General features: G+C 43.0%; 1 protein-coding gene across 7 annotated transcripts in view; it reads left to right on the plus strand.

Annotated features, from left to right (window-relative positions):
- The window catches only part of uso1 (USO1 vesicle transport factor), a 113,742-nt gene that overhangs the window by 31,038 nt on the left and 68,663 nt on the right, over positions 1-14,041 (plus strand). For all 7 annotated transcript variants that reach the window (XM_033020104.1, XM_033020123.1, XM_033020075.1 and 4 more), the window contains 5 exons: positions 144-247; positions 1,422-1,524; positions 3,307-3,362; positions 5,821-5,941; positions 10,517-10,695. In XM_033020104.1, the coding sequence (XP_032875995.1) occupies positions 144-247; positions 1,422-1,524; positions 3,307-3,362; positions 5,821-5,941; positions 10,517-10,695 (563 nt within the window). The remainder of the gene's footprint in view (positions 1-143; positions 248-1,421; positions 1,525-3,306; positions 3,363-5,820; positions 5,942-10,516; positions 10,696-14,041) is intronic.

Below are 14,041 nucleotides of genomic sequence, written 5' to 3' on the forward strand. Positions count from 1 at the left end.
TGAAAATGTCGCTCTCCAGTTCTTTCCCAGGGACTTTTTGGTATTAATGCCCACATCTTTTTTATGAAAAAGAAAGCAAAATCTTAAAATGTGCACACTTGGATTTGATTTTAACCTCTTCCCAACTTACTTTTGTTATTCAGAGGAGAATGTTCATAAGCCCAGTTCTGAAGATCTTGCAGTACAGTACACAGAGATCTTTATCAAGCAACCGGAAAACCTAACCTTGCTGTTATCATTGTTAGAGGTGAGCTTTTTGTTCCATTTACATTAAGTTATAAATCCAAATCAATTTGAAAATTGTTTAAGAAGGACCTGCAGATGCTGGAAAATCGAAGGTAGATAAAAATGCTGGAGAAATGCTGGTTGAGGCAGCATCTATGGAGCGAAAGAAGGGTTTCAGTCTGAAGAAGGGTTTCGACCCAAAACGTTGCCTATTTCCTTCGCTACCTCAACTGCTGAGTTTCTCCAGCATTTTTGTCTACCTTGAATTTGAAAATTGAATGTTTTCAATATTGTGTTGCTGGAATAAGAAAAACGATCAAAATGTTCCCTTTCCGTGGTTGGTCACTCTTTGCTGGTGTGAGACATTTGAAGAATGTCAATTTGAGTAAATGACCACAATAAACAATGATTTAACAGAATTTAACCTGTTCAGTGTCTCTCTCTCACGCCCGAATATACTCGGGTCGGAGTATGCAAGTCGAAATAAAATATTGACAGTGAACAGGTTAAAAAGCACATGTGAATGCTTGAACATGGAAGAGAAAGGAATAGAGGGATATGGGCCAAATGCAGCACAATGGGGTTAACCTTGATAGGCATCTTGGTCGGTGTGAATTAAGTTCTCACTTTCTTTCAGGTCCCTCTCTCCCCTCGTTTGTCTGCCTTGTACTCTCAAGCTTCTTCAGTTGTGCTGTGGAGAGTATTCTGACAGGATGCATCTCTGCCTGGTATGGCAACTGCTCTGCTCTGCTCTTACAGAGAGTGGTGATCAAAGCCCAGTCCATCACAGGCTCGTCACTCACTCCCATCCAGTCCATCTTTTCATCTCCATTTCACCCTGTGCCTGCAATTCCTCCTCAGCATCTACCAACAGAATATCACCATGATTGCACAATGGACTGCCGATGCTGGAACCACGAGCAGAAAGAAAGTGCTGGAGTAAATCTGTGGGTCAGGCAGCATCTGTGGAGGGGATGGATTGGCCCTCCACAGATGCTGCCTGACCCACTGAGTTAGTCCAGCCTTTTGTGTTTTAATCTCACCATGAAGGTTGTCTCTGGCATTTGGGTGTCTTGCCACTGGAGCACTGTGTCTTCACACGATGCATCATCTAGCTCCTTCACACCCTGTACTGCTTCACCATTGACCACATGATATTTGTGCATTTTCTCATGTGAAATATCCTTTAATTTCAGGAGTTTGATTTTCACGTCCGTTGGCCTGCTGTGAAGCTCCTAACTGCATTTTTAAAAAATCTCGGGCCACAAGTGCAACAGATTATTCTTGTCAGTCCAATGGGTAAGAAAAGTGCTTTATTCTGAGTGTGCATAATATTAAAGGTAAATGATGAAGAAACTGCCTGAGAGTGCCACAAGCTTTAAAGCCAGGCCCAAAGTTAAACGGAGCAAGCAAAATAATTTGAACGTTCAAATCTCGATCAGTTTTATAATTGCTTTATAACCAATGTGAAAAGGAAACTTGAAAATGAAATTCTGGAAATAGTCAAAATAAAAACTGCTGGAAGCTTGAAAGAAAAAAAAAGGAAATGCTGAAAATATTCAGCAATAAAGTCCTCATTGATGGTCAATAGCCATGTATCAGAACAGGAAAATTAGTTTTATGGTGGAGGAAGCAAAGGGAACGAAGTCTGAAGAAGGGTCTTGACCCGTAACGTCGCCCGTTCCTTCTCTCCAGAGATGCTGCCTCTTCCGCTGAGTTACTCCTGCATTTTGTGTCTACCTTCAATTTAAACCAGCATCTGCAGTTCGTTCCTATACAAAGTATATAAGATCATCAAAGGCAGAGGGTTCATTGTTTTGACTAAACCGATGGTGTGGGTACCCAAACTGAGGGAATAGGTTTAAGGTGAGGACTAGTTTTAAAGGAGTTCCGAGGGGTACGATTTTATTTCTAAATTGATGTGGGTGGTATCTGAATGTGTTGGCATGAGGAGGTGAATGAAACAGATACAAATACTAATGTTGGCATTGAATAGGTGTTATATATGATCCGTCTGTTGTCTATAGTACAGGTTATATATGATCTGTCTGCAAGCAAATGAAATGTGTAGGTGAGCAAAAAGGTCAGTGGGCAGAATGACTACATTAAGGTCTGTGATGAGGTGGAAATTGGGGGGGGGACAGAAGGGGGAGCCGGCGTCCTTTGTAACATAGCCAACGCCGTAGGTGGCTGCTACTTGTATACGTTGTGTATGCAAGCAAAGAATTTCACTGTGCCTAGTCACATGTGACAATAAACTATTCCTATTCCTAAATTAAAGTCGTCCAAGTATCATAGTTTGAGAGAATTGCTCCAGTTTTTCTATTACCTAGATTGCACCAACATCGGTTCCATTATTGAGAAAACCTCGGAGTCTCAAGCCTCTCATAGACATTCACTTTCTCTCCACTCACACAACGTGAAACACATGTTCTGTCGTTTCCAGCTCTGATGAAGAGTCTTGATCTGTTTCTCTCTCCACAAATGCTGGCTGACCCGTTTAGTTTAATGATACCGCATCTAGACTTGGTGTGTTATGGATTTTAGAAGGTCTTTGAAGACCAATGTAAGAAGTTAATGAGCAAAAATAAAGCACATTGGAATGGGGCACTATACTGGCGTGGGTTCAAAATTGGTCGACAGTGGGAATAACTGGGTCCTTTTCAGGATGACGTGATGACAAATGGGATCCCATAAATGGATCAGCGCTTGAGCCCTAGCTATTCATAATGTGTATTCGTGATTTGGAGGAGGAAACCATTTGTGATCTTCTTAGGACACAGTACTGGTGTAACTTAGGTCAGGCAGTATCTTTGGAGAGCATGGATGGGTGATGTTTTGGATCGGAACCCTTCTTCGGACTAGATACTTCTAGGTTTGCTAAAGCAACACTGAGGATCAGAAATATTGGAAGGATGGGAAAATTAAATTCAAAACTTAGTAGGTAAGAATTAACATGTTTCCTGCAGCTTGGAAATGTTGATCTTGCAGGAATTATGTTTTAGCTTTCAAGAGCTCATGGTTGCAGAAGATATTGCAAATTTTAAATGATAATATTTAACCAGCATGTTAATCCAACAGGTGTGTCCAGGATGATGGATTTGCTTGCAGACTCCAGGGAAGTGATTCGCAATGATGTAAGTGTTGCTCTATTGACAAGCTGGTCAGAAGTTAACTCAAAATGCAATGTGCTGTTTGTATGGTTCACAATAACTTCTCCTTTTCTATGAAAGATGGAACTGTATCAAGTGTTATCTGGGGAGTTTCTCAGTAGTAATTCTGCTCACAGTCCTAGGGTTGCACAGAAACAAGAAGTCCAAGTGAGAACCATGAATTACTAATCCCACACTTTCCTTAAATATGACGTCCAGCATCCAATGCGATATATATCATGTATATGTCATAGAGTCATACTTACAAGTGTGGAAACAAACCCTTTGGCCCAACTTGCTAACACCGGCCAACTTGTTCCATCTATACAAGTCCCACCTGCTGCATTTGCCCCATATCCGTCTTAACCTGTCCTCTCCATATACATGTCCAAATGTTTCTTAAACGTTGCAATAGTACCTACATCAGGCAGCTTGTTCCATACACCTACCACCCTTTGCGTGAAAAAGTTACCCCTTAGGTTCTTATAAATCTTTTACACCCCTCACAAACCTATGTCCGCTGGTTCGCGGTTCCCCAACTCTGGCCTTGAGACTCTGCTTCCACCCGCTCTATTCCTCTCATGATTTTGTACACCTCTTATCAAATTACCCCATCTCCTTATGTGCTTCAAGGAATAAAGTCCTTCCCTGCTCAACCTCTCCCTATAGGCTCAGACCCTCGAGACCTGGCAACATTCTGCATCTCTGCACCCTTTCCAGCTTGACAATACCTTTCATAACACGTTGCCCAAAACTGAACATAAAGGGGGAGGGGGAGGGAGAGAGACTCCGACTTACCCTCCCTTTCAAAAGAGTTGTTAATATTTGCATCAACCATTGTAGCAACGGACATTTGGTTTACAGTTGTCGTTCTTGCATGTCTTTTCTATTGGGCTGTTTGCATTCTAGCCATCTGTAGAAGTTGATGAGAGTTGTTGGGGACATGCCGATCTTCTTAGGAACTTCTGAGACATTGGTGTATTTACTTGGCCATTGCTTCGATGTGGCTGGTCCTGGACGAATTGCAAACAAATACGTCTTCGGGAAGGCGCCGCGCGCGGCAGCCTCGCCAGCAATTTTTCTGTCCTTTCACCCTTCTTATTTTTAGTATGTTTTTGGAGGTTTCTTAGTCTTTTTTTATGTGGGGGAGGTGGGGGGGGGGGGGGGGGGGGGGGGAAGAGGGGAAACTGTTTCCCAGTCACTTCCTGGTCGAGGATGCATCTTTTCTCTGAGTCGTATCTTCACCATCCCCTCGCGGCCTACCAACTGGATTGGCACGGCCTTTCCTGCCGGAGACCGGCCAGAGCTTCAGCAGCGACGCAGCGCTGAATTCCATAGTGGAGCAGGCGATGCCTTACTGGGGATCGCCGTGTTGAAGCTCCGGAGTGTTGAGCCTGCTGATTAACACCGTGGGACTGTGGATTGCGGAGCTTCTAGCTGCGGGCGGCACTCACTCTAACATCGCAGAGGTCTGGGACCCCTTGCCAGTGTTGGAGGTCCGCCCAGCTCGGCCTGTGGACTTCGGGAGCCGCGGTCTCCGGTAGGAAGTGGCCGATTCGGAAACTTCAAGCAGCTGAGAGTGTTCTTCCATTCCGATGTCGGACTCCATTCATCCTGACGAGAGGGCCTGAACATCGGGCCGCTGTAGTGGCGACTGCGGAGGGCACAAAGGCCCCGACCACAGGTGAACAAAGAGGAAGATGTCATTGTTACACTCTATCGTGTATTATGTTCTTTTTATTCATATGGCTGTATGGTAACTAAAATCTCATTGTACCAATTGGTGCATGTGTCAATAAATGGAACTTGAACTTGAAATTGCTGGTGATATTTATTCCTAAGAACTTGAAGCTTCCAACAAGCTCCTTCGGCGCCATCAATGTACGGCTTTGCTTCCTGAAGTTGATCACAATCTCTTTTGTCTTGCTGGCGTTGAAAGAAAGGTTGTTGTCTTGGCACCAGGTTATGAAGTTCTCAATCACCTTCCTGTACTCCTCTGCCTCATTATTTAATATTCGGCCCACTACGGTAGAGTCGTCTGCGAATTTGTAAAATAAGTTGGATTGGTATTTGGCTGCACAGCCATCAGTGTATACGGGGCATAGAAGGTTGGGGAAGGGGTGAGAACACATCCTTGCGGGGCACCATGTTGAAGATAGTGGTAGGTTTCTCTTTTTTTAAACTAATGTGTCTCTGGGATTAAGAGACCCATGACTGCTTTATTTTACAAAAGAAAATGAAATGCTAGATTGGATTGATTCAGTCTCACCTGGGCTTCTTTCATCTCTGTGCAGTACGTTGTTTCAGATCCTGATAACTGCTGTTGTGGAAATAACTGGGATGGAGGGAGGGATTGGAGGAATCCAATCAAACAGGGTGGTAAGTAGAGCTTGTGGAAACAGTTCATTGTTCAGCCAGTAAAAACAGCTTTCTTTTCTTCAAGGGGCTTTTGCTACTGCAACAATTAACAAAAGGCAATGCAGCCATTCAGAAGATTGTAGCATTTGAAAGTGCCTTTGAACGACTGCTGGATATTATCACTGAAGAAGGAATGAGTGATGGAGGTACTTTTTAAACAGATATAATTAGTAAATGTGCACTTTTTGTTTGAAACCTTTTTTATGTATAAGTTGCATAATGATTCAATTGGGGTATTACTTTTGCATTCTTTAAAAAAAAAACGTGTTAAAAGCTAGTAGAGCTGCTGCCTCACAGTACTAGAGACATTGGTTCGATCCTGACCTCGGGTGCTCTCTGTGTGAAGCTTGAATGTTCTTCCTGTGATCAGGTGGGTTTCTTCTGGGTACTCCAGTTTCCTCGCATCCCAAAGATGTGTAGTTTTGCAGGTTAATTAGCCTCTGTAAATTGCCCCTTGTGTGTAGGGAGTGGATGCAAAAATGGGATAACATAGAACTAGTATGAATGGGTGATTCATGGACGAGTATGAATGGGTGATGGTTGGCATGGACTTGATGGACCGAGCAGGAGGATATGGAGTAATTAAAGGGGAAAAAGAGCCAATGGAATAATTGACTGTACGTGCGGGTTTCAAATACAACAGCGCTACTAGTGAGGATTTAAACTAGAGAGCAAGGGGTTGGGAGCCTTCGTAGTAAATCAGAAATTGGAAGGAGTGATAGGAATGTAGAAGTTAGGACTAATACGTCTCAAGGGAGGGAGTGGTGAAGGAACATGGTGATGCTGATGGACTGAAGTGTATTTATTTCAATGCAAAGTTAATTGTGGATAAAGCAGATTAACCTGGAGTCTGGGATTATGATGATTTGGCCATTGCAGAAACATGGTTGCGAGAGGAACATGACTGGCAGCTAAATGTCCCAGGGCTTCATTGTTTCAGACATTGACCGAGAGAGAGGCACAAGAGGTGGAGGAGTTGCGTTGCACATCAGAGAGACTGTCACGGAGGTATCAGAGAGGACATACTGGAGGTAGACACAAAAAGCTGGAGTAACTCAACGGGACAGGCAGCATCTCTGGAGAGAACGAATGAAGGAGGGTCTCAAACCAAAACGTCACCCATTCCTTCTCACCAGAGATGCTGCCTGTCCCCGTTGTGTTACTCCAGCTTTTTGTGTCTATCTTCGGTTTAAACCAGCATCTGCAGTTCCTTCTTGCACAGGACATACTGGAGGGTTCGTCCACTGTGACGATATGGATGGATCTTTAAAAATAAGAAAGGTGCAAGCACTCTAATGATCACGGACTGTAGGCCTCCCAATAGTAAGCAGGAGATAGAATAACAGATATGTGGACAGATATGGACAGGAGTTTTTACGGACATTTTCAACCTCTCACTTCTGAGCTCTGAGGTTCCCACCTGCTTTAAAAGGGCATCAATTATACCGGTGCCCAAGAAGAGTAAGGTGACGTGCCTCAATGACTATCGACCAGTGGCACTAACGCCGGTGGTGATGAAGTGCTTTGAGAGGTTGATCATGGAGCAAATCAACTCCTACATCGACAAAAACCTGGACCCACTGCAGTTCGCGTACCGCCACAACAGATCAACGGTGGATGCGATCTCGCTGGCCCTCCACTCCGCACTGGACCACTTGGACAACAAAAACTCATATGTCAGGCTGTTATTCATTGATTACAGCTCGGCATTTAACACAATCATCCCCTCCAAACTGGTTACCAAACTCGCAGAACTGGGTCTCTGCGCATCCCTCTGCAACTGGATCCTCTACTTCCTCGTCCACAGACCACAGTCTGTTCGTATTGGTGGAAATGTGTCAGCCTCAATAACAATCAGCACGGGAGCACCTCAAGGCTGCGTGCTCAGCCCCCTGCTGTACTCACTCTATACCCATGACTGCGTAGCGAACCACAGTGCGAACTCCATCATCAAGTTCGCTGACGACACCACTATTGTGGGGCGTATCACTGATGGGGATGAGTCAGAGTACAGAAGAGAGATCGAGCAACTGTCCATATGGTGCCAGCGCAATAACCTGGCCCTGAACACCAGCAAAACCAAGGAACTGATTGTGGACTTTGGAAGGAGTAGGAGGGGGACCCACAGCCCCATTTATATCAACGGGTCGATGGTTGAAAGGGTCAAGAACTTCAAATTCCTGGGGGTGCACATCTCTGAAGATCTTTCCTGGTCCGAGAACACGAACGCAATTATCAAAAAAGCTCATCAGCGCCTCTACTTCCTGAGAAGATTACGGAGAGTAGGATTGTCAAGGAAGACTCTCTCTAACTTCTACAGGTGCACAGTCGAGAGCATGCTGACCGGTTGCATCGTGGCTTGGTTCGGAAATTTGAGCGCCCTGGAGAGGAAAAGATTACAAAAAGTAGTAAACACTGCCCAGTCCATCATCGGTTCTGACCTTCCTTCCATCGAGGGGATTTATCGCAGTCGCTGCCTCAAAAAGGCTGGCAGTATCATCAAAGACCCACACCATCCTGGCCACACACTGATCTCCCTGCTACCTTCAGGTAGAAGGTACAGGAGCCTGAAGACTGCAACAACCAGGTTCAGGAATAGCTACTTCCCCTCAGCCATCAGGTTATTAAACCTGGCTCGGACAAAACTCTGATTATTAGCAACCACTTTCTGTTATTTGCACTACCAGTTTATTTATTCATGTGTGTATATATTTATATCATGGTATATGGACACATTTATCTGTTTTGTAGTAAATGCCTACTATTTTCTGTGTGCTTAAGCAAAGCAAGAATTTCATTGTCCTATACAGGGACACATGACAATAAACTCACTTGAACTCACTTGAACTTGAACTTGATTACCAAAAGATGCCAAAGCATCAGGATTGTCTTCGTGAGCGACTAACTTCGTGGGCCTCATGTCAGTGGTAGGGAAACCATTAGAGAGGATTTTTCAGGATAGGATTTACTCCTAATTGGAAGAGAATGGGTTCATTAAGGACAGTCAGCTTGGCTTTCTATGCTGTAGGTCGTGTCTTACTTGATCAAGTTTTTTATGAGGAGGCGACAAAGGTCATTGATGAGGGTCGGGTGGTGGAAGTTGTCTATTGGATTTTAGTAAAGCATTCGATATTACATATGGTAGGCTGATCCAGAAGATTAAGATGCCCAGGATTAAAAATGACGTGGTCATATGGATTCAGAACTGGTTTACTGATAGAACACAGAGGGTTGTGGTGGAAGGACAATATTCAGGCTGGAGGTTTGTGACCAGTGGAGTTCTGCAGGGTTCTGTGATTATGATATATATAAATGACTTGGATATAAACTTGTTGGTTAATCAGGACACCTAGATTGCTGGGATCGCGGACTGTGAGGAAGGTTGTCAAGGTATACAGCAGGATATAGACCAAGCACAGAGACGGGCTGAGAAATGGCAGATGGAGTTTAATCGAGCAAGCGTGAGATGTTGCACATTTGGAGGTCAAATGTAAAGGGGAAATATACAATTAATGGTGTGACCCTTAACAGCATTGATGTACAATAGAGGTATCTTGGGATTCAAATCCGTAACTCCCTCAAAGTGGCAACACAAGTAGAATGGTACAGGAGGCATACGGTAGGCTTGCTTTCATCAGTTGGGGCATTGAGTGTAAGAGACCGGAAGCCATGATGCAACTTTACAGGACCTTGATTGTGCTGTATTTGGAGTATTTCTGGTTGCCTCTTTACAGGAAACATATATTTTGTACATCCTGACATTTTAATTTCCAAAATATATTGATTCGAGCTGAAGGTAGACAAAAGTGCAGCAGCATCTATGGTGCGAAGGAAATAGACAACGTTCCGGCCAAAACACTTCTTGATTGGAGCTGATTTTGCCTAATGCATAATCCGGGAAGCCCGGGCGTTCTTGCCTGCTGTGCGATATTTAAAAAATATGGAACAATTGCTTGATCTTTGTGACGGACACTTTCTTCCAAATCTTTCATTTCCACATTGAATGGATTTGGGTAAACCTCTGAAGCGGATCTGATTTTGGCAATTTCTTGTTGTATTTTTCCAGATAATGAGAGGCAGAGACAGTCAGAACCTTTTCCCCAGGGTGGAAATGTCAAAAACTATAGGGCATAGCTTTAAGATGACAGAGGTAACGTTTAAAGGAGATGTACGGGGCACATTATTTTAAACAGAGTGGTGGGTGCCTGGAACAAACTGCGAGGGGTGGTGGTGGAGGCAGGTACGATGGTGGTTTTTAAGAGATTTTTATTTCGGCGCATGGAATGGTGGGATATGGATCACGTGCAGGAAGAGGAGATTGGTTTAATCTGGTGTCATGTATGCCGCAGAGATTGTGAACCAAAGGGCCTGTGCTGTGCTGTTCAACGTTCTATAATAGTATAGTCCAATGGATGTGATTGATCTATCTACATTTTCAAAGTTGGTATATCTGTGTTACTTAAAATAATCTCTGGATATGGTGCACATCACATTATTTTAGTTTTTCCAAAGACTTTTGAACGGTGATTGTAGTTCATTGATAGCAAGTACTTTCAGTGATTTAACTTGCAATACTAAATGCCCACTAGAGTACTGTGTCAACATTAAACAGCAATCCTTCACATAGTTTTGTGCACTTCCTCTAAACTGAAGTGTTCAAACAGTTGAACATTATATATTTCATGAAAATCTGTAATGACTTTAAATGTTTTGTGTTTAAGGTATCGTGGTTGAAGATTGTCTTTTATTGCTCCTTAACCTAATGAAGAACAACAGTTCAAATCAGAATTTTTTCAAAGAGGGTTCGTACATTCAGCGCATGAAAACTTGGTTTGAGGTAGCCGAAGAGAATTTAAACTGGTCTGCACAGAAGGTGACAAATCTTCATCTGATGCTGCAGGTATTATTTCTTGATGTTGATAACTAAAACAAGAATAGACAAACAACCCATAAAAAAGCACAGTTAGCATCCTCCAGCACTTCATAGTCCACCTCATGGCTAAATGAGCTACTTTTTAATTATAGTCACTCTTCTTGATTGGGTAAATATTGATCTTTTGGTATCTAGCAAGAATCGTAAATATTAGTGGCAGAAATGTCCAGTCTTTTTTTATCAATGTCCAATGTTAACTGAAGCATAAATATTGATCAAAATACTGTTTGGAATTTCTTGCGTTTTGTAAAGCCCGAGGAAGCCTTCAATACAGGTTTCAGTGGAACATGGGCCTAACCTCAAAGGAAATGTAGCAATATTTATTCTTACGGAGCTAAGAACCCAAATAATATATTGTGTTCAAGAAGGAACTGCAGATGCTGGAAGATCGAAGGTACACAAAAATGCTGGAGAAACTCAGCGGGTGCAGCAGCATCTATGGAGCGAAGGAAATAGGCGACGTTTCGGGCCGAAACCCTTCTTCGAATTCTCCCAATTTTGCTAGCCCTTGCTGTCTCCTCCCCTTCCTTCACCCTCGAGCTGTCTCCTCCCATCCCCCCGCCCTCGGGCTCCTCCTCCTCCCTTTTTCCTTCCTTCTCCACCCCACCCCCCCATCAGTCTGAAGAAGGGTTTCGGCCCGAAACGTCGCCTATTTCCTTCGCTCCATAGATGCTGCTGCACCCGCTGAGTTTCTCCAGCATTTTTGTGTACCCCCAAATAATATATTGACTCTTACAATGTGATAGCACTGTTAAAGCCCTGTCCCACGGTACGAGTTCATTCCAAGAGCTCTCCCGAGTTTGCCCTGATTCGAACTCGGAGATTTACGGTAATGGCCACTCGTCGGTACTCGGGGTTCTAGTGGACATTTTTCAACATGTTGAAAAATCTTCACGTGTCTTGCCGTGCTTACCTGCCGTTAGCGAGTCTTCCTGAGTACTTGCCGTTAGCGTTACGAGCAGCTAAGAGACGTCCACGAGCTCCAAAGTACACGCTACGTTCATTCTCCGTACTTGCCACGAGTTTGATTTTTTTAAATCTCGGGAGAGCTCTTGGAATGAACTCGTACCGTGGGATAGGGCTATAACTATTTGGCTTACATACTGCCCTAACCAAACTATTGCATCCATTTGGAATTACATTTGAATGGATTTCTTTAAATATGACATCCCCTTCCGTGTACCTGTGAATGGTGTACAAAGTTGGCAAATTTACCCATCCACCTCAAATATGTTTTGGAATGTCTGACCGGGTTCCACTGAAACAATGATTATAGATGAGTTTATGCACCATTGTGCGGGAACAGGTTTATCAGGATATCTATAGAAATCTTGAAACTGTTTTGAATTTTCTCAGTGGCATTTTCCTCAATAATATGGAGTTTGTTACCTTAGTTTTTACACTTTTCCAACAATCTGGGTATTACCAATATGGAGTCTGAAGATGAGTCCTGACCTGAAATGTCACCTTTCCACGTTCTCCAGGGATGCTGGCTGAGTGACCTGCTGAGTTACTCCAGCACTTGTGGCCTTCATTGCCAATGCTCCAATTCAGAACTATTCCAGTCTGAATGGGGGCTGAACAGTAACTCTGCACTATTACAGTCTCTCCCAATTTCTCTGCGGCTTCCTGTAATTTATTGCTGCTGTGTGACAATACCCTGTTTAGTTCCCTGATCACATCACCAGACTGCTGCATTTCTCTTGTTGCACTGCCACAGGGATTATATTATTTATGTGTTTTTGGACTGCATTTCTGAGCTAATTTTACTCCACTGACTTTTAAATTCTCACCTAAATCAAGTTGTTCATGAATTTTTCAACTAATGCATAATAGAGACATTTTTTAATGGGTGTCATTTTCTTAATGCATTTGTCTTGAAAATCCAAACATTTTGGGCGCCCTGGCAAGCAAGAACTAATACGAACTTCCCAGAAAAAAATATTTATCTGAAACAGATGCCTTTTTGAATATTGAAAAAAATATCAACTTTGTAAAATAATGCTGATACTTCTAGCTCTACTCATTTTGTTTATAATGACCAGATCTAATTTTTTTTATAAGAATGGTGCAAAAGATTTTTGGCCAAGCAGCTTCATTGTCATTGGTGGGAAGTCCTTAGAGCATCTTTGTTTAATTTATCTTGTATTTTACATGAAGTATTTTACCTTATTATAGCAGTAATGGCTTCTAGCCATTTGCCTCTGTGACCTGGTGTATTTTAATGTGGCTACAACAATCAACTAGATTGTTTTTTGTGTCAGTAGAATGTCACAGGCAGAGTATTTATCCTGGTAGGCTGACACCCCCCTCCCCCCCCTCTCATGTTGGTAATTGAAATAAGCAGTTTGCAACAATAGTGATCCTGACTCTACCCTTTGGTAGAGGCAATATTTTAAAATGTTGGTCTTGATCCTTTTCGGCTGTTTGGAATGCTATTGAAGAAAGTAGGGCTGAGCACTTGGAATTGCTGCAAGCTATTCAAGTTTGCAGTTAATCATATCGGTTTACAAAGCATGGCCACCGATATCCTTCCTGGACCCCTCTTCCAGAAGCAATTGGAATATGCATCATAAATTTCAATGTAGCCGAGAGGGACCCCAAAGGATAAGAACAGGGCATCTTCTTAAAGATGTGAAGCTTGAAGCAGTGGAGATCCAGAGACTTTGGAGTAGTCTGTGTACAGGAATAATTAAGTTGCTATGGACACAGGCTGAGAAACTCCAATGAAAGGAGCTATTTGAAATGCTGAATTATTTGTTGGAGCACAGGAGGATGAGGAGCATGTACAAAATCATGAGAGGACATGGGTTTAAGGTGAGGGGGGTGATTTAATAGTAAGATTAAACGAGAACTTACCAGTTTGAAGTTTGATCTGTATTTTATGAGGAGTTACGATGAGGGATTACGTGAAGAACCCCGCCAGGACGCATGCGTGTCATTCTTCAAAGCAGCGGTGTGAAATCACAGATAACTGTAATGACTAAACATAGTAAGATTAGAGAAGAGATACCAGTTAAGTATATGATCAGGGTGGGAGCGGAGGGCACGTAATCCCTCATCGTAACTCCTCATAAAATACAGATCAAACTTCAAACTGGTAAGTTCTCGTTTAATCTTACTATTTTACTTCGGAGTCACGTGAGTGACTACGTGAAGATTTTAAAGCTCTGTGATTTCATGCCGTGGAAACGAGTCCATGCATCACGTCTGCCTTGACAGTGGGAGGAATTGTGTTAACATAATTTGGACATGAATTCGACATTGAAATCATAAAATTTGTTAACACAAATTTATAACCCCTTTTTATGGG

The sequence above is a fragment of the Amblyraja radiata genome, chromosome 1 (assembly GCF_010909765.2).
Source record: "Amblyraja radiata isolate CabotCenter1 chromosome 1, sAmbRad1.1.pri, whole genome shotgun sequence".
In the NCBI taxonomy this organism is placed as follows: Eukaryota; Metazoa; Chordata; class Chondrichthyes; order Rajiformes; family Rajidae; genus Amblyraja; species Amblyraja radiata.